Consider the following 20,700-nt stretch of genomic DNA (forward strand, 5'->3'; position numbering starts at 1 on the left):
GGGTTGTGGGTTCGATTCCCACGGGGGACCAGTACAGAGAAAAAAATGTATGAAATGTATGCATTCACTACTGTAAGTCGCTCTGGATAAGAGCGTCTGCTAAATGACTAAAATGTAAATGTGTAACAGTTAGTCAGCCTCGTGGAGTGCAATGTAAGGCAGGTGGTTAGAGCATTGGACTAGTAACCGGAAGGTTGCAAAAACGAATCCCCGAATCCCCCCTGAACAAAGCAGTTAACCCCCGTTCCTAGGCCATCATTGAAAATAAGAACGCTTTCTTAATTTGACTTGCCTAGTTAAATAAAGGTGTAACATTTTTTTTTTTAAATAACAACAACAAAAAAATATATAATTAAATCGGCAAATCGGTGGCCAAAAATACCGATTACCGATTGGTATGAAAACTTGAAATCGGCCCTAATTAATCGGCCATTCCGATTAATCGGGCGACCTGTATTGCCAATATATCCTCCAAACTCTGTCTTCTCTGGCATTACCACTTAAATATTATACTTATAATGTGCCTTCAGAACAGTGTGGAGTCAGTGGTTTAATCTAATCTAATTGTTACATCACAGCTTTTGGGTAATATTGAATTTCTTTACAGGCCTACATTTCTAAGATGTTTCCTAGTTGTGTAATATGTTAATTTAACCGTTTTTTTATCATGTAAAGTGAATTCACGAAGTCACCAAGGGTACTGTACATATGTTTTTACATTTCAAATATGTTTTATTAAAGAGCATACAACAGTGTAAACAAGTCCCCAAAACAATTTGTGGGCTACCCCTTTTACACACAAGACAACCACAACAACACGCATCAAAACAAAATGGACAACAAAACAACACAAAAACCAAATGACAAGGGGAAAAAATAACGAAAAACCAGTACCCCCACTGACCACCAAGCCCCTGGCCTGGTTTCTCTGCCTTGTAGTAGCTAGAATAATGTAAGGCTGTCGTAAGAATTGTTCAGTCCAAGTTCTCTATTTAAAATAAAATAGGTTTACTCTTCTTTGGCCTGTAAGAGAAAGTAATAGATATTAATGAGTATATCCAGTTCTGGGCTCAAGATCACCAATAACTAAAATTGTGGTTACATGAAAATTTACTTGGAATGAAATGCCTCTGATCTTTTAAAATTTAGATTAAAGGAACATTAACCTTAAATTCAATTTCTTCATGTTTTTTTTAAGAACATTGCTTAGAAACGCCTAGAACGGCTTAGTACTTCTTCTCCATGGTCATAATCCAAAAAACCTCAGTTGCAGAGACGTTAAGAAGTTTGTACTGCTAATGTTTTTGCTGTTGTGGTGAACGTCTCAAATGATAACCAATCATAATTCAGGAAGTTGTACACAACAAAAGCCGGACCAGCTAGTCACAGTAAAAATGCTAATTAGCTGTAAAAGTGCTATGCGGCCTTCTAAAAGGTAGGTTTTGCTCATGTGGATTTATATTGTAATTGACAGGTGGAATTGTTACTTATTGTTACTTTAATTGCGTCCAATAATGATTTTGGCCATGTTATTGCAGCCAAACTATTATTTGTTTTGAATTAGAATTAGGTTTAATCTGAGTCTGTGACAGCCTTTATTGATGATGATGAAGTCTTACTTGAACATTATTCAGGTGTAGGTTTAAAAGCAGATCTTTACCTTTCCGGGGTCACGGCTCTTGACTCTGAGCTTGTTGACCTGGGACTCTGCAATGTCAGCGCGTTCCTCAGCCTCCTCCAGCTCATGCTGAACCTTACGGAACTTAGACATGTGCTGGTTGGCTTGTTCCTCCTGGGAGGAGGGACAAAGAACAACATCACTGGTTTATTCAGGATGGCATATTTGTTTCATGCATTGCTTACTATGGCCAAGTTCGCTACACAACTTAATACAGGCTAAAACCATTATACTTGCTATTCATTTTAGGCCTAACTCACCGCTTCCTCAGCCTGCCTCTTGTAGGCCTTCACTTTAAGCTGCAGCTTTTCTACCAGATCCTGAAGTCTGATAACATTCTTATTGTCCTCCTCAGTCTGTGGGCGGAAGTAGATGTATCAGTGTCCATCCTTTCATACACATCTGTCTGTATTACTGTGTGTTAAGGTGCTTTTCTTACTTGGTATGTGAGCTCCTTGACTCTGCGCTCGTACTTGCGGACTCCCTTAACTGCGTCTACACCTCTTCTCTGCTCGGACTCCACCTCAGCCTCCAGCTCACGTACCTTCACAGATGAAATGGTCATGTTTTTTTACGAGGAGGAATCAGTTTCAAATCACTGCAAATAAATAGAGGTAGATTCCTCCAGGCTAACATAAAGAAAAGGTGTTGACGAAAGTTAATACAGACTTTGTTCAGATACTCAACTATCACATAGTTTTTGTCTCTTCCTAGGTCCTTTTTGCAAATTTAATGGGAGAGTTTCTAATGATAATGACAGTATCCTTATCAACATGGGTTATTGAAAGCAATTGTTTACCCCATCTTCTAAATGCCTGAATAACTCACCCTGGACTCCAGTTTCTGGAGCTGCTTCTTGCCACCCTTCATGGCCAGATGTTCTGCCTCATCCAGACGGTGTTGCAGGTCCTTGACTGTGACCTCCAGGTTCTTCTTCATCCTCTCCAGGTGAGCGCTGGTGTCCTGCTCCTTCTTCAGCTCCTCAGCCATCAAGGCCGCCTGAAATATCATTAAATAGGTTTAATGAAGGTGAGACCTTATGGCAACACAGACAGGTTTTCCTGTAATGATCTGAGAACCACATGTCTTGACTTAGATATTCTGCTGTTATTAACTGTTGCACTCATAAAATCTTATGAAAAATCTGATTGCAAATTCTAACTAACACTTTCATGTAGTTAGCCTGGAGACCTTGTACTGTGTTTTGGCCAAACATATGGACTCACATCAGTGATGGCCTTCTTGGCCTTCTCTTCTGCGTTCCTGGTCTCCTGGACGATGTCGTCCACCTCTCCCTGCACCTGCACCAGGTCAGCCTCCAGCTTCTTCTTAGTGTTCAGAAGGTTGGTGTTCTGGAGGAGAAAATGTAGAACAATCAATGACTGGCTGAACTGCCTTATTTCAACACAATATACCAGTCACACCATGGAAACCAATCTCCATAACCTTAAATGCTAATATTGTTAAAAGAAAAAATATTAAAAAAGGAGATTTTAATCAAGTATTTAGGTAATTCATTATCTTTAATGTACTTGATAAAGTATGCTATAGTATCGGAGATGGCATGGATGTACAGTGCATTCGGAAAGTATTCAGACCCCTTGATGTTTTCCAGATTTTGTTACATAACAGCCATATTCTAGAATTGATTTAATTGTCCCACCCCTCATCAATCTACACACAATTCTCCATAATGACAAAGTAAAAACTGTTTTTTTGAATTTTTTGCTAATTTATCTTTTTTTTTTTACTGAAATATCACATTTACATAAGTATTCAGACCCTTTACTAAGTACTTTGTTGAAGCACCTTTGGCAGCGATAGTCTCGACTCTTCTTGGGTATAATGCTACAAGCTTGGCACACCTGTATTTGGGGAGTTTCTCCGCTCAAGGACTTGTCCTGAAGCCACTCCTGCATTGTCTTGGCTGTGTGCTCAGGGTTGTTGTCCTGTTAGAAGGTGAATCTTCGACCCAGTCTGAGGTCCTGAGCGCTCTGGAGCAGGTTTTTATCAAGGATCTCTCTGTACTTTGCTCCGTTCATCTTTCCCTCAATTCTGAGTAGTTTCCCAGTCCCTACCGCTGAAAAACATCACCACAGGGTGCAAGGTTTCCTCCAGACGTGATGCTTGGCATTCAGGCCAAAGAGTTCAATCTTGGTTTCATCAGACCAGATAGACCATGAGAAACAAGATTGAGAGTCTTTAGGTTCCTTTTGGCAAACTCCAAGTGGGCTGTCATGTGCCTTTCACTGAGGAGAGGCTTCCGTCTGGCAACTCCACCACGAAGGCCTGATTGGTGGAGTGCTGCAGAGATGGTTGTCCTTCTGGAATGTTCTCCCATCTCCACAGAGGAACTCTAGAGCTCTGTCAGAGTGATCATCAGGTTCTTGGTCACTCCCTGACCTAGGCCCTTCTTCCCCGATTGCTCAGTTTGGCCGGGCGGCCAGCTCTAGGAAGAGTCTTGGTGGTTTCAAACTTCTTCCATTTAAGAATGATGAAGGCCACTGTGTTCTTGGGGGTCTTCAATGCTGCAGAAATGTTTTGGTACCATTCCCTAGATCTGTGCCTCGACACAATCCTGTCTCGGAGCTCTACAGACAATTCCTTTGACCTCATGGCTTGGTTTTTTCTCTGACATGCACTGTCAACTGTGGGGCCTTATATAGACAGGTGTGTGCCTTTTCAAATCATACCCAATCAATTGAATTTACCACAATTGGACTCCAATCAAGTCATAAAAACATCTCAAGGATGATCAATGGAAACAGGATGTACCTGAGCTCAATTTCGAGTCTCATAGCAAAGGGTCTGAATACTTATGTAAATAAGGTATTTCTGTTTTTCTATTTTTTATACATTTGCAAACATTTCTAAAAACCTGTTTTCGCTTTGTCATTATGGGGTATTGTTTATAGATTAATGAGGGGAAAAAAATTATTAAATCCATTTGAGAATAATGTAAGAAAATGTGGAAAAAGTGAAGGGGTCTGAATACTTTCCGAATGCACTGTATGTCTAGAATGAGCTAAAATAGGACATGACAAAGATTTTGTCATGAAAAGCACGTTGGAGACAACTGTTTCATTTGGTTCCATTAAGTCGAAGTTCCATTTGCCTCCCCCAGTGAAGATATAATCCCTGAAAAATCTTTAGATTTATGAAATCACTGTCTAGTCCCTTTTTTACCTTATCCCCAAATAATGTTGTCACATACACTGGATAGGTGCTGTGAAATGTATTGTTTTACAGGGTCAGCCATAGTAGTACAGCTTTCTAGGCATTCTCCTCATATCATCTCACACTGCCAATGAGTGACCAGACCCGTACCTGAGAGTGGAGCAGTCCCACACGCTCACTGGCGTCCACCAGCTCTTGCTCAGCCACTTTGCGGCCTCTCTCAGTCTGCTCTAGAGCAGCCCTCAGCTCCTCAATCTCTGCCATCATCAGACCGTTCCTGCGTTCCACCATGGCGGCCTGCTCCTTCATGTCTTCTGACTCACGGACAGCGTCATCAAGGAGCAATTGGGCATCCTGGAATTCAAAACGACAGAGTATTAGGACGTGTGAATGTTGTCTTTATGAAAAATGTGACTGCTGTTCTACTTTATTACATTGCTTGATTAATCTTTGACCAAAACAAATCAGTCACAAGTTTTGACATTCTTTACCTTAAGTTGTCCCTGGACATTCCTCAGCTGTTTTGTGGCCTCAGTGGCCTGTCTGTTGGCGTGGCTCAGCTGCATCTCCATCTCATTCAGGTCTCCATCCATCTTCTTCTTCACCCTCAGGGCGTCGCTCCTGCTGCAGACCTCAGAGTCCAGTGTGTTCTGCATGGATTCTATAATCCGCTGGCTGTTCCTCTTGATCTGCTCCATCTCCTCGTCCTTCTCTGCCAGCTTCCTGTCCACCTCACCCTTGATCTGGTTCAGCTCCAGCTGCACACGCAGAATCTTGGATTCCTCGTGCTCCAGTGTTCCCTGGACAAATAAAATACATTTGTCACAGAATGCTTGACATCGGAGGTTATGCCAGCAATTAAAACATTATAAGACTTGGAGACAGCTAAAAGTAACAATTGTCTCTCCTACTTTTGTGTTTATAAGACCTAAAGCAGTTGCATAAATCAAAAAGTGCCCACTCTTCACAATGTGCATAAAGATGGCAGAACACAGATATGACGTCATTGTTTTAACACTACAATCCGAGTTTTTAAACTATGGCGCACAACATGGTTCAATGTGCCAATAAATCAACACAATCTACTTTATTAAATTATATATATGCCGATGTCTGGGAGCTAGAAACAGGATCATGTATACTGTGCTAATGTTTCAAGTTTTAAAGTCATATGCACAAGTACAGTGAAATGCCTTTCTTGCAAACTCAAAACATAACAATGCCGGGGTAGGAGTTGGACGTCACTGTAAATAAGAATTTGTTCTTAACTGACTTGCCTAGTTAAATAAAGGTTACATAAAAAATATATATAATAAAGTATGTGAGTGGGTGTGTAGAGTCAGTATAAATGTATGTGCATATTAGGTGTGAGTGAGCAGATGGAGTGAGTATGTGTGAGTGAGCAGATGAGTGAGTGTGTGTGAGCAGATGGGGTGAGTATGTGTGAGTGAGCAGATGATGGAGTGAGAGTGTGTAGGGCCCTGTGAGTGAGCAGATGATGGAGTGAGTATGTGTGAGAGTGGGTAGGGCCCTGTGAGTGAGCAGATGATGGAGTGAGTGTGTGTGAGAGTGGGTAGGGCCCTGTGAGTGAGCGGATGATGGAGTGAGTATGTGTGAGTGAGCAGATGATGGAGTGAGTATGTGTGAGAGTGGGTAGGGCCCTGTGAGTGTGCAAAGATTGAAATAAAAGGTCAATAAACTCAGATAGTCCGTGTAGCTTGTCAGTCATATTGCTTGGGGATAGAACCTGTTCAAGAGCCTGTTGGTGTCAGAATTGATGCACCGGTAATGCAGATACAAAAAATGAGTGACGGAGGGTAATTTGTGGTAACTACATGGAGACCGCCATCTTTATGCACGTCCGCTATTCCGAGCAGCGCACCACCTAGTGAAGAACTGTAAGCTATATTACTACAAGAAGTACCAATACAGGAGTACTGAACAGCACTGTAGCTTTCATTCTGTTTAATTATTCGACTACATAAGGATGTATAGTATCTGCTCACTTCAGCCTCCTCCAGAGCGGTCTGGATCTCAGAATTCTCCATCTCCACAGTCTTCTTGGCCTTTTCCAGCTCATGGATGCTCTTGCTTGTCTCTCCGATCTGTTCAGTCAGGTCAGAGATCTCTTCTGCACAAACACCGAGAAATGGTTTAGAACAGGGAGATTTTTGGTGATTGTTGCCAAATATCATACAGCTTTGCATAAAAGCCTTTTGCTACCGTAGATGTTTCAAAAGAATACAGCTATAACTGATAACAATAAAAAAGTGATTGTAAACCGTACACTCCAAATGGGCCAAATAAACAACTCCTGTTGTTTACTCACGTTGGAGGTTCTTGTTCTCTCTCTTCAGAGTCTCCAGCTGATCCAGAGCCTCCTCATAGGAGTTCTTCATCTTGAAGAGCTCTGTGCTCATAGAACGAGCCTCCTTCTGAGCTCCTTCCAGCTCAGCCTGGCCCTCCTCATACTTCTGCTTCCACTCAGCCAGAACCTATTGGATTTTATGGGATTTAACAGTTTATTCTTGATGCAGCTTTTACCTCTAATCAGAAATAAGCCATGATACATTATGATCACTGGAGGCACATCAATCAATCAAATGTATTTATAAAGCCCTTCTTACATCAGCTGATGTCACAAAGTGCTGTACAGAAACCCAGCCTAAAACCACAAACAGCAAGCAATGCAGGTGTAGAAGCACGGTGGCTAGGAAAAACTCCCTAGAAAGGCCAGAACCTAGGAAGAAACCTAGAAAGGAACCAGGCTATGAGGGGTGGCCAGTCCTCTTCTGGCTGTGCCGGGTGGAGATTATAACAGAACATGGCCAAGATGTTCATAGATGACCAGCAGGGTCATATTGATAATGCCTATCAATCTTTTGTTGTTGTGTTGTTGCTATTTATTTTTCCAGTCCATTTAATAGCACATTTCAAAGTCAGTATAGTGTGTGAAGTGTTCTTTTTCACCTTGTCGAAGTTCCTCTGCTTCTTATCAAGGTTGCCAGCCATAGCGTTGGCCCTCTCTACATCAATCATGATGTCCTCCACCTCTCCCAGCAGCCTTTGCTTGGTCTTCTCCAGCGAAGCACACTTTGAGTTTGTTGCCTCAATCATTTCCTCAGCGTCCTGCAGACGCTGCGTCAGCTTTTTCCTGTTAGACAGGAAAGAGTCCATCTTCTAATGCTTCCACAGGTATTCAGACAAACGTATCATATAAACATGATGCCTCATAACTAAGTGAAATTAGGAAGGTGTGAAGATGCGCACATTTAGGATCATAGTTCTAATGAGAGGTTTCTTTTCAAGTGTAACTGCTTACTTGGCCTCCTCAAGCTCCTCTGTGCGCTGGATGGCATCCGTCTCATACTTGGTCCTCCACTGAGCCACCTCGCTGTTGGCCTTAGACATGCAGCGTTGCAGCTCTGCCTTGGCCTCTTGCTCCAACTCAAACTGCTCCCTCAGAAGGTCACAGTCATGGCGGGCAGACTGGACACCATGGGCCAGGGAATTCTTAGCCTGAGTGAGAGATAGCAAAACAGGTTACAGTAATACATTGCTGAGGATGGTTTAGTTATTATAAACATGCCAAGAGGCATTTGACTCTATACTCTGTGCTTGGTAGAGCATTTTGCCTCCCTTACTTTGACCTCCTCCTCAATCTGCCTCTTTAGCTCCTCCACCTGCTGTGTGAAGGCCTGCTTGCCTCTGGTCAGCTGAAACACCAGAGCTCCCTTCTCTTCCAGCTGGCGTCCAAACTCACCTGCAAGGGATGAGAATACACATTGTAAATTCTTCTGTTCTTAAAAATACTGTAGCCTTGTACAATAGCCCCTAACACATGTTGTTGGGTACTGATTTAGATTATGTATGGAAAATGTGTTGGTCATTGTTGTGGGTACCGTTCTCAGTCAGGAGTCTGGCCCTATGTCCACTGATGTCGTTGATCTGGCGAAGGTTCTCATCGTTCCCAGTCTTGAGCTCACTCAGCTGATCCTCAATAGTACGGCACATCTTCTCCAGATTGCCCTGTTAGTGAAATATAGATATGTCATTTTTATTTTACATTCTTATGGTGTACAGCTTGTATACATTTCTGTCTTGCAGTAGGGTTTTGTAGATAGTAATTTGGGAGCGATGCTACTCCAGCCCTGCACCTTCGAGGTCATTGCACTACCCTATATGCTTATAGGATTAACCCACTAGGTTGAAGCTGTGGTGTGCTTACAAATGTGTCCAACTTTAGAGCTGGATGCCATTCTGCTGTCTGGCAGCATTCCATTCATCCATTCATGTTGAGTATTTGGGGTTTGATTCAAATACTCACCTTAGTCTTGGTGACAGCCTCCATGTTGCTGGAGAGGTCATCAATCTCCATCTTGTACTCGCTCTTCTCCTTCTCCAGTTTCTGCTTGACACGCTGCAGGTTGTCGATCTGCTCTCCGAGCTCCGCCACGCTGTCAGCCTGCTTCTTCCTTAGGACTGCGGCTGTGGCCTCGTGCTGCAGGGTCGACTCCTCGAGGTCGCGTCTCAGTTTCTGGAACTCAGCCTCGCGCTTCTTGTTCATCTCGATCTGAGCAGCAGTGGCTCCTCCAGCTTCCTCCAGCCTATCACTGATCTCCTCAAGTTCCCTGGAGAGATCGGCCCTCTGCTTCTCAACCTTTGCCCTGGCAGAATGCTCAGCCTCAATATCCTCCTCCAGTTCCTCAATACGAGCCTAAAACAAGGCAGGGGGTTTAGGATGGGGAAATTTAAACTGACCTTGCAAAAAAATAAAAAAATAGGCTGGATAGTTGTGTATTTATACACAGTTTTATTGTTGTTTTATTACAACAGAAAGTTGCTAAATACGTAAGACTGACATCTAGTATCTAGAATATGTAGTCTCTAGAACATGTAGTATCTTGAACATCTAGTATCTAGAACATCTAGTATTATATGGAATACTATACTGAAGCCGGGTTTAGATACTCTACTGTACCTGGAGTTCCTTGATTTTCTTCTGCAGCTGACCACCCAGAGACTGCTCATCCTCAATCATGCTGAGGAGCTGGCTGGTCTCAAAGTCCTTCCTATGGTAAGATAAATGCATCACTACTCAGCAGTAATTTTTCCATTTAAAAGAGTCTTTCAAACTCCTAACTACAGAAAACTATTTTTTTAATGTACTTTTTGATCTTTTCTTCAGACTGCTGCTTGTCATTCTCCAGGTCCATTATGGATTCCTGGGCAAGTTTCAGGTCTCCCTCCAGCTTTCTCTTGGCTCTCTCAAAGTCCATACGGAGCCTCTTCTCTTGCTCCAGAGAAGCCTCAAGCTACATGTTAAGATACTTGTGTCAGTTAATTTTAAACAATCAATGATTATGCCGTGGCCTAGCTAAATGTATAATCTAACAATATAGAAATCCATGACTCGATAAAGTGTGACACCACTCACGTCATCAACTTGCTGTTCCAGCTTGGCCTTGGCCTTGGTCAGAGTGTTGACTTTGTCCTCCTCTGCCTGCAGGTCATCCAGTGTCTGCTGTTGGGCCTCTTGGAGGGCTTTCTTCTCCTTGGTCAGCTTGGCAACGCTCTCATCTTGAGAGGCCATCTCCTCAGTCAGATTTTTGACCTGAACACAGCCACAACAACATTTGTATGTAAGTTGTGTAGTTAGTTTCAATCATTGTTTAGCTTTGGTTTGATTTTACTATTGTTCAGCTATGTCAACATTTTAGACCTTGTTTTCAGTGGCGTGCTTCTCCTTCTCCACTTTGGCCAGGGTGAGCTCCAGGTCATCAATGTCCTTCTTCAACTCCGAACACTCATCCTCCAGCTTCCTCTTCTTGGAGGTCAGCTCAGCATTCATCTCCTCCTCATCCTCCAGCCTTTCGGTCGTCTCTTTGAGTTTGGCCTCCAGCTGGATCTTGCTCTTGATCAGCCCCTCGCACCTCTCCTCAGCATCAGTCAGATTCTCTGATTCCTAGTTTCACAATGATAGAAAAATAGGCAGACATCAATTTAATCAGTGCACACCTCCTGTTCATCGTCTTCAATAAAATATGGGCAATCAAGCCAGGCAATTGACAGATGCTCACAGATGCAACTTGGAGCGTCAGGTCATTCCTCTCCTGCAGAACGGTCACCATCTTCTCCTCAAGCTCTGTCTTGCGGGCCTCAGCCTTGGTCAGGGCAATTTTGCACTTCTCAATGTCCTCCTTCATGTTGGCTAGCTCCTTCTCAGTCTCAGCACTCTTCAGCAGTGGCTTGATCTTGTAATACACCTTCATCCATGGCCAGTGTTTAACATTCATGAATGAGCGAATGTTGTATTTGATGGTGAAGACAGCCTCTCTGAACAACAGGAAACAGGGATCTTGGTGAGTGTTATGGCTAAATAATAGTAATATGTTATTTACAGGACAACATTCCAGCTCCTCAGAGAAAATAAAGTGAAATTCAATTAATGAATCAAAAAAAGTATAGGATTTGTAAATTTAAGGTGAATATAACATGTTCAATTTGATCCCTGGAATCGTTGGAGATTAAATGGAAACCACTGCAACCCTGTTAGATGAATTTGGATGAGCCTTTATCTTGAGATATCTTCTATCCCTCACCTCCGCTCCATCATCTTCACAAACTCCTTCCTCATGACGAACCCACGACACAGAGACTGTATCATGCAGACCAGAGAGGCCAGTCTCTCGTCTCGCATCTCCTCCAGGACACCCAGCAGACCAGCTTTGAAGAACACCTGAGCGCATGTAACAGGAAGGTAACAGTAAGGTAAATGCCCGAGACACCGGTAAGAACTAAGAACACCTGAGAATAGGTCAACATTATCAATGGATGTCATCAGAAGTCAGAAAGCAGGGTTGAATTTAAATGAGGGATCAACACGGCAAGATTTATTGTAAAAAGGCGTTGAGTGGTTAGCATTTACATTGTTGTTTTACTTATGTTTTGTGTTTGCTTTCCTGAGTGTATTTGAACACTGACCTTGGTGTGTCCAAACTTGTACTGCTCATGCGCCACATTGATTGACCCAAGCAGATTCTCAGAAGCCTTCTTGTTGTCCATAAATGTTCCGTCTGGGATAACACTGGGATTCAGTACTTTGTACCTGGATTAGGAGAGACTGGCAACTGTCAGTTTTTAAGTTGTGGGCAAACAAAGCTATTCTGTTGCTGTGTCACAGTTCTACCACTGTTTATGAAATCAGCTGAACATTCTAGCCATTCTTCTTTTACATTTTTTAATGAAATCTAGCATAGGCAAATTGATGCCAAACATTGTTTTGGTCTGTATTTATTAAATCTCAGAATGTAATCTTTTAAGATTTCAGAATATAATCTTTTAAGATCTCAGAATGAAAGAGTTTCTGAGTTTCTTATTATTTTGTCAAATTCAGTTATATTCTAAAGTTAACATGGAGCCATGTTAGATAGATGACATTTCTAAAGGGTACCTCTGCTTGAAGTCACCGTAGGGAATTCTGCTGGGGAACCCCTTTCTACAAATCCTGATACCCTCCAGTACACCGTTACACCTTAGCTGGTGGATAACCAGGAAGTTCTCCATCAGACCTGGAAAAACACAAAATATCGTTAAAGCTAAGAAACACTGAAACATTGTAAGGGCTACAATTATATTGTGGTGATGTAAGTGCTATTATTTCTGGGTAAATATATGGGAATAACTTATAATAAGCTATCTTGCACCACATGTAAGTACAGGTAGTTACTTAGTACTTATTTTGTTTTAAGGTACTGAATCTCACTAGCTGCTAAACCATTGGGTTACAATTTTGTATTTCACTCAATGTTTCTTGTACCTGGAGTCTTTGACTCATTGGGGATCAGACAGCGCACAAAGTGAGGGTGAGTGCTCCTCAAGTTGGTCATCAGCTTGCCCAAGTTCTCCTGCAGGGCGGGGACATGCCAAACAGCCACCTCAGAAATCGTTCATACAAATGAACTTATCTGGTCAATAAGGTGCGTTAAAAATGTTGACCAGACAAGTTAACCAGATAACTTTGAATACAAGTTTGAAAAGCTCACCCTGAACTGGGAAGACACTGTCTGCATGGAGCCTCCCTTTTTCTTGCCTCCCTTCTTGGATGCTCTGTCTGTAAAAATAGTTCAAATCATGAGTGATTTGGTGAACACCATATTTTATTTAGGAGATAATCTATTTGCAACTGCTACCAAATAGTTTGTGTAATGTAATGTTGATATCGGGAATATTGGCAAAAACTATTATTTAACAATGTTAAATGACCTTCAGCTGGAGAATCAACATAGATCAGAACCAGCAGTTTGACTGAAGACTTCTGGTAGAGCTGCACCACTGAGTCGTTCAGGGGGTCCTTATTCTTGTCCAGCCAGCCACAGATGTTGTAGTCCACAATACCAGCGTAGTGCACCAAGGAGAAGTGGGCCTCGGCCTTTCCCTTGGCAGGCTTTGGCTTCTGGAAAGTGTTTTTCTTGCCCATATGCTGGTCATACAGCTTGTTCTTGAAGGAAGTGTCTGAAGCCTTGGGGAACATGCACTCCTCTTCAAGGATGGAGAAGATGCCCATTGGCTGATGAAAAATGTAACAGCAGGATTAATAGCAGCCATCTTGTACCAAAGGGATAATAATTCACTCTCAACTCCAACATCCGTCCCTGTCAACTCTGTTGTAGGCCATTCTACAGTACATTATTTTTTAAGTAGAATTCCCAGTCTGCGTACCTTCTCAATAAGCTCAATGCAGGCAGCCAAGTCCATGCCGAAATCAATGAACTCCCAGATGATTCCCTCCTTCTTGTACTCCTCTTGCTCCAGGACAAACATGTGATGGTTGAAGAACTGTTGCAGTTTCTCGTTGGTGAAGTTGATACACAGCTGCTCCATGCTGTTGTACTGTTAGTGAATTTCAAAGAAGATTAGTTCAATCACCTTCTGTCATAAGACCTTAAAGCCATAAACTCTTTATTCTGTAATAATCACAAACTTACGTCAAAGATCTCAAACCCAGCAATGTCGAGCACACCGATGTAGAAGTTCCTTTGTTGCTTGGTGTCCAACATCTGGTTGATACGGATGACCATCCACAAGAACATCCTCTCATAGATGGACTTGGCCAGAGCGCTCACAGAGTTATACACCTGTGCAAAAACAATACCTCCAGTTAATATGTGAGACATTGATCATGTCTTGCTGGTATAGAGCTTGATTTAAAAAAAATCTAACATGAAATGAATCGTGGTGTTGTAGCAATTATGTAATCTTGGATGTAAAGACCTCACCTGAGGCACGGTCTGTCCCTTGGTCACAAACTCATTGCCGACTTTCACTCTGGGGTAGCACAGAAGTTTCAGCATGTCAGCTGAGTTCAGACCCAGGAGGTAACCGATTTTATCAGCTACTGTAGAGAGAAAGAGCATCAGGGACAAATGTACAGGCACAAATGTAGTGTTACTCTGACAGAGAAACCAGTTTCATTCTGTCTATTCCGGTGTTTGGAGAAAGGACTCACCCTCTGTGCCGTCTGGCTCGGCCTGCTCCTCACGCTGCTTCTGCTTGAAACGTAAGTTTCCGTGGTGCATGACAGCGCCGGTCAGCTTGTAGATGCCCATCTTCTCATCATTGGTGAAGCCCAGGATGTCAATGGCGGCCTGAGTGACAGGAATTTCATAGGTAAAGTTAGTGTACGCACATAAAGGAGATATCACAAGTGCAGGGAGTTTCAAACTGGACAAAACTGTCATGGGGCTGCACTGCTTGGAGTTAAGTTACAACATATAATTCAGTGGAGATAGAGGCATTATTCATTCTTGTATATAGTTTGAGACTCACATCTGTGGCATCCAGCTCCTCTTTGTCATCGATAGAGGCCACTTTGATCTGCCCCTGGCTGATCATGGGGAAGTCGTAGGGGTTGGTGGTGATGAGCGTCATTTCTGTGGGGACGGAGAACCGGACAGAGAGTTAGTTAAACCAGATGGAATTTGCTTTCCCCTCCCTTTTCCTCTCTTGCATGAGATGAAGATTAAGGTTAGAAAGTGCGGACATAAAGGACGTACTGTGTCTGCATTGGGAGCCAAATGCAACTCAAAATACAAATGTAATGCAGTGAAAAATAGAGCGGTCAAATGAAACCGTATGGATTTGATCATTTCTCCTCCCTATTCCTCCTAGGAGTCTATACCACAGGAGTACGAAGCTGACTTTATGACTCTCAGGCACATTAAACTACAGGAAGAACCTTTATTGGTTTGCGCGACTCCAACTCTCTGAGGCTGGAAATGTCATCTTTCACAATACCATTTAACTTGTCATCAAATAAGGGCAACATTTGAGTGGTGAATTGTCACTTTGTCTTGGATTGTTTGATTGATTTTACCCCATCATTTCCACTGGAGTGCAGTAGTTCTCCATGCAAGTAGCCTAGTGGTTAAGAGCGTTGGGCCAGTAACCGAAAGGTCGCTGGTACGAATCCCCGAGCCAGCAAGGTGGATAAATCTGCCGTTCTGTCCTTGAGCAAAGCAGTTAACCCCCAACAACAACTGCTCCCCGGGCGCTGATGGCGAGGACGTCGATTAAGGCATCCCCCCCACACACCTCTCTGATTCAGAGGGGTTGGGTTAAATTCGGAAGACACATTTCACATTTCACATTTCAGGTGCAATTTCCCTGTCAACTAAATGAGAAAAATAGTCAAACAGCTTTCTACTTTGTCGTACCAATCAGCTCAGGCTTGTGGTTGGTCATCATCTGGTAGAATATGTGGTAGCTTCTCTCATCGGGCAGCTGGAAGGTCACTCTGGACTTCTCCAGCAGGTCTGAAAGAGAACAGGTGATAACATTCAGTGCTTGGTCTCCTTAAAACATAATCTCTGTGAATTTAGGACATTGTGCATTCATGAGAAACAATCCACCCAACTTACAAGTCTCAATGTCAGCACTAGACAGTTTGCCATTACTGTGGAAGTGAATCCTGATGAATTTACCCTAAAGTAGAGCATGGGGGTTAGAAATGAGGGAATGAGTCAACAAAAGGAAACTGTCATGGTGTCCATCTCAGTACTCTGAAAATAGTGCTTTACTTTATTTCTAAACTGTCGTTTAACACTGACATTTGGAAATACTGAGTAGGTCTCAATCGTACAGCCTTTCATTGTCATGTCATTCTAGATCAATAAGGAATATTTAAGTATGGCAAGTGTGTCCCTCATACTTACAAAACGAGAAGAGTTGTCGTTCCGAACTGTCTTGGCATTACCGTAAGCCTCCAGCAGAGGGTTGGCAGCAATAATCTGATCTTCAAGAGACCCCTGAGGGAGACGAACACAAGTTGGTCAGAAACAGCATGACATACAGTACTGTAGAACACCCTTCTTCAACAGTGGTGGAACTGTATTAAAATAAGCTGTTATATATATGGCTGGCCTACAGATGTAGGATCTTAATTTGAGCCACTTTGACACCGCAGCAAAATAATGCTGTAGCAACAGGAAATGTGAATAATTATGTGGATTATACACTGAACAAAAATATAAATGTAACATGTAAAGTGTTGGTCCCATTTTTCATGAGCTGAAATAAAAAATCCCAGAAATGTTCCATATACACAAAAAACGTATTCCTCTCAAATGTTGTGCACAAATTTGTTTACATCTCTGTTCGTTTTTCTCCTTTGCAAAGATAATCCATCCACCTGACAGGTTTGGCATATCAAAAAGATAATGAAACAGCTTGATCATTACTCAAGTGCACCTTGTGCTGGGGACAATAAAAGGCCACTCGAAAATGTGCAGTCTTGTCACACAACACAATGCTACAGGTGTCTCATGTTTAAATAGAATATCATTTTATAGATCGAAATTTGAATGCACAGAGATACCGTGACGAGATCCTGAGGCCCATTGTCATGCCATGTTTGGGATGCTCTGGATCGACATGTACGACAGCTTGTTCCAGTTCACACCAATATCCAGAAACTTCGCACAACCATTGAAGAGGAGTGGGACAACATTCCACAGGCCACAATAAACAGCCTGATCAGCTCTATGCAAAGGAGATGTGTTGCGCTGCATAAGGTGAATGGTGGTCACACCAGATACTGACTGATTTTCTGATCCATGCCCTTACTTTTTTTTAAAGGTACAGTATCTGTAACCAACAGATGCATATCTGTATTCCCAGTAATGTGAAATAGATTAGGGACTAATGAATTTATTTCAATTGACTGATTTCCTTATATGACGTGTAACTCAGTAAAATCTTTGAAATTGTTTCATATTGCGTTTATATTTTTCTTCAGTATAATTAATGGACATTTTTGTAGGGGTTGATACATTTTTCTTAAGGCGAAATCAAGTCTGAAAGGTCAAAGTGAAAACTTCAAAAGGATTTTTAAACCTAAAACACACTACAAGTTTTACATTTCCTGCATTGCATTGAAAGTTGTCCTGCAACAGGGTCATCAAATTAAGATTCTACACCAGTACCTGCATTTTGCCGGGTTCTGCCGCCCTCTTCCTTTCTCCTCCAGACACAGCAATGGTGGCAAAGTATTGGATGACACGCTTGGTGTTGACAGTCTTTCCTGCACCAGATTCTCCGCTGGTTTATATGACAGAGAATAAGAGGTTCATGTTTCAGTGTCAGACATTCAAAACATAATCACTAAAAAGTACACTTTGAGTTGTTTACTCATTTACTATAGTTCATGTATACGCTTAATAATTGTTATGATATCCAACTAACTATAATGTTAGATGTTAGTTGAGAACTTACGTAATCAGGATAGACTGGTTCTCCCTATCTGCAGGCAAAAAAACAACAAAGAATATGTATATAAACAGTTTTGATACATTATGGCATTCATCTTAAAGTAGTGGATAGTGTTGCACACGCTTTTCACTAGATGTAAATGAAAAAAATACTATTGCATTGATGTTTCCAGCTAGTACCATGGCTGCCCATATCTGTTTGTATGAGCTTCTATCTATTTATCCATCAATCTATCCGTTCATCCACATGTATAAAATCATACCCGTCAACATGAACTGATAGGCCCTGTCAGAGACAGAGAAGATATGGGGTGGAGCCTCCATGCGCTTCTTTCCTCTGTAAGCGTTAACAACCTCTTCGTCGTACACAGGGAGCCACTTGTAGGGGTTCACCGTGGCACAGAACAGACCGGAGTAGGTCTGGATGAAGGGAAGGAAGTTAGGGGATTAGCAAAATCAGCCTTTCTGTTAAACTGTATGGAGCTTCTATGAAACACTAACAAGTGTTTCTTGTATTCAGTTACATAATTTTTGCAACGGTGTTTTTAATTTACAAACAGCATGTGCATTTTGGAGTTTTGGCATTTTAGATTTCCCTTATATGGTGGTGTCCTATGTTCACTTATGAGTGTGTATATATACCTATATACAGTCATTTATATGTACAATACGTTTCTTACGTAGATCATCCATGCTGCATAACGCTCTTTGAGGTTATACAGGACAGTGGCTTCATTGAGGTAGGTCATCATGGCCATGTCCTCAATCATGTCAAACTTTGGAGGGTTCATTTCGAAGACATCAGCTTCTTTGAAGTCATTAGTCTGAAAATCAGTCGGTAATCTACATTACACTTGGATCAATTGGAAGAACTGTTACTGAATCTGTGTCGACACTGCTTTGATTTCGTAATCATCAAGTCAGTCATACATTTTACTGTACAGATGTAGGATCTTAATTTGAGCCAGTTTACTACAGCAGTAAAATAATCCTGCAGCAACAGGAAATGTTCATTATTATGTCTGAAATTACAAAATTCAGAAGCCTTTTTAAAGCTCAAATACACTACAAGTTTTAAGTTCTCCTGCAACATCTGAAGTTATTTTTCTTTGAAATATAATTGTGAATAAACAAACTTCAACTTGAAACTGAATTCTGTCCTATGTTGTAGGCTTACCTCCCCAGTGTCAAGGACTTTCACTTGGACCTTTCCCCCTTCTCTGCCAACAATGGTACCCTTGAGGTACAGCTCCTTAACATCGGTCACATAGCAGGCATTCTTTGCATCGAAGGGCTTGCTTTGGGCCTCAACCCTCTCCTTCTCAGGCTTACGGAGGTATACACCGGCTTTGCCATAAGAGGCCATCTCTGCGTCGGTACTCATGGTGGCAACTCACTGAGAAACATAAACAAAGCAAACAAATGATTGAGTTTATTTTGAATTAAACATTTTTTTTTTAATTCACTGTAATTTATTCAGGATAGCCCAATTGATACCAAGGTCTCATTCCCAATGTTGCCCTGAGTATAAAAAAATGTATCACAACAGGAAGAACAATTTACATTACAATTAAAATAATAAGAATAAATAAAACCACAAGGCACAACCTCAGCACCACAATTTCAACAAATAAATACTACAATCAGTTGAAACAACTGCAATCCTCAATGAATTCATTCAACACCACAGTCCTAAACTGCCGTGGCGGCACCAGGGAATTCATGTTTTTATATTATTCCAATAATGGGGTGCAATAAAAGGATTAGAGGATTTACCTAAATTGGTCGAGACCAGACGGACCTCAAGAGTTAACCAATCCTGTGAGCGGGTTTGGTAGCTCATTCTTTTATACATTAGCAACAAAGTTAGGTAAGTAGAAAGCTTGTGTAATTAATAAAACAGTGTCTCTCATAGAATACTCTCCAATAGAAAAAATTTGAGTGAAAAACTAACAATGTCTCACCTTGTCTTCCTCTCCCAGATTAAATTGTGTGTTAGAGGGTTCTGTAAGACATTGAGGTGTCATGATTAAACACACATTAACGGTACTTAGTCTCATCCCACCTGAAGAGTTGCAAAAAAAGTTGAATGGCATCCCAGATGAATCCACTTAAAAACACATTCCATGCACAAAACACATTTCATACCCTGTCACAACAGACAAATGGCATTTAGAACAGATTTCAACTTTACAATTCAACTACATTATCAGGTGCCGAGACACTAGAATAAACAGAGTAAAAGGAGTTAGTCTTACCACAGAGGTAGAAGCTGTCTGTCATTGATGCTGCTCTGAGGCTCTATTTATCTGTTGAGAGTTTCGAGTGCTAACCAAGCAGAAGTTAATTATGGCTCCCCTAATCAAGCATGTGGATTGGAGGAGAGAATTAGGGGCTGACTCCTATTGCCACTATGAATTTCTGTGATATTTGTCTTTGAATTGGATTTTGCTAACTTCATATAAAGGTAATGTGTTATAATAAGGTATCATATTAAATCACTGCTAATAGTTGTTTGTCATTTACAAATCACTATCCATACATTTGTAGATGTTACTGTAGTAATCTAATTACTACCAAACAACCACAAACAGACAAATATAAGAATGAGTTAAATATACGGATATTTGTTTATCTATCAACATTATGCCAAAGCCTTACTAACAACTGTTTGCTGTCATTGAGTAAGAAGGTAAACCATCCCTTGCAGTAAGGATTATTGAAATTATATTGGGGTAGAACATTTTTGTGATCATAACTGCCAGCATGAGTTTATTGCCTCTCAGCATTTTATAATGACAAGATTTACATCATTCGTGTCCCTGCAGTGAAAGTCTAACTTGGGATTTGCAACTCATAACACAGGGACCTGGGAGAGGCCTGAGCATGTTCCTGACAGCATATCTGAATGGCAAGTTTATTGCAGTACTGATTTCAGTAAAGTGAAGATTGGGATGACTAATATGGACATTTTACTGTGCTTCCCAGCACCGGATCTTCGTGTTACATAGTAGAGCATGGGGCTTCAATAGTGTGGAGTCTACAGAAGACCGGTGTCGGATGTTCACTTTAAAGGGG

At 41.6% G+C, this 20,700-nt stretch overlaps 1 protein-coding gene across 1 annotated transcript; it reads right to left on the reverse strand.

Moving 5' to 3' along the window:
- Nucleotides 1–707: 707 nt before the first annotated feature.
- On the reverse strand, nucleotides 708–19,933 carry LOC106569363 (myosin heavy chain, fast skeletal muscle). Its single transcript, XM_014140668.3, has 41 exons — nucleotides 19,881–19,933; nucleotides 19,587–19,627; nucleotides 18,800–19,018; nucleotides 18,303–18,446; nucleotides 17,886–18,042; nucleotides 17,627–17,654; nucleotides 17,338–17,452; nucleotides 16,069–16,161; nucleotides 15,775–15,838; nucleotides 15,571–15,669; nucleotides 14,684–14,787; nucleotides 14,364–14,502; nucleotides 14,134–14,252; nucleotides 13,843–13,992; nucleotides 13,577–13,747; nucleotides 13,121–13,424; nucleotides 12,901–12,968; nucleotides 12,675–12,762; nucleotides 12,309–12,426; nucleotides 11,840–11,963; nucleotides 11,458–11,594; nucleotides 10,936–11,191; nucleotides 10,578–10,820; nucleotides 10,293–10,469; nucleotides 10,025–10,170; nucleotides 9,837–9,927; nucleotides 9,183–9,572; nucleotides 8,758–8,884; nucleotides 8,500–8,618; nucleotides 8,178–8,374; nucleotides 7,826–8,009; nucleotides 7,185–7,350; nucleotides 6,862–6,986; nucleotides 5,347–5,655; nucleotides 5,006–5,209; nucleotides 2,905–3,030; nucleotides 2,507–2,677; nucleotides 2,118–2,222; nucleotides 1,939–2,034; nucleotides 1,661–1,792; nucleotides 708–1,023 (listed from the first exon to the last, which is right to left on the reverse strand). Exons 3-41 carry the CDS (start codon nucleotides 19,004–19,006, stop codon nucleotides 1,009–1,011), a joined length of 5,808 nt encoding a protein of 1,935 aa, XP_013996143.1. The 5' UTR covers nucleotides 19,007–19,018; nucleotides 19,587–19,627; nucleotides 19,881–19,933; the 3' UTR covers nucleotides 708–1,008.
- Nucleotides 19,934–20,700: the final 767 nt, after the last annotated feature.

Source organism: Salmo salar, chromosome 01 (genome assembly GCF_965601325.2).
Source record: "Salmo salar chromosome 01, fSalSal1, whole genome shotgun sequence".
NCBI classification, from domain to species: Eukaryota; Metazoa; Chordata; class Actinopteri; order Salmoniformes; family Salmonidae; genus Salmo; species Salmo salar.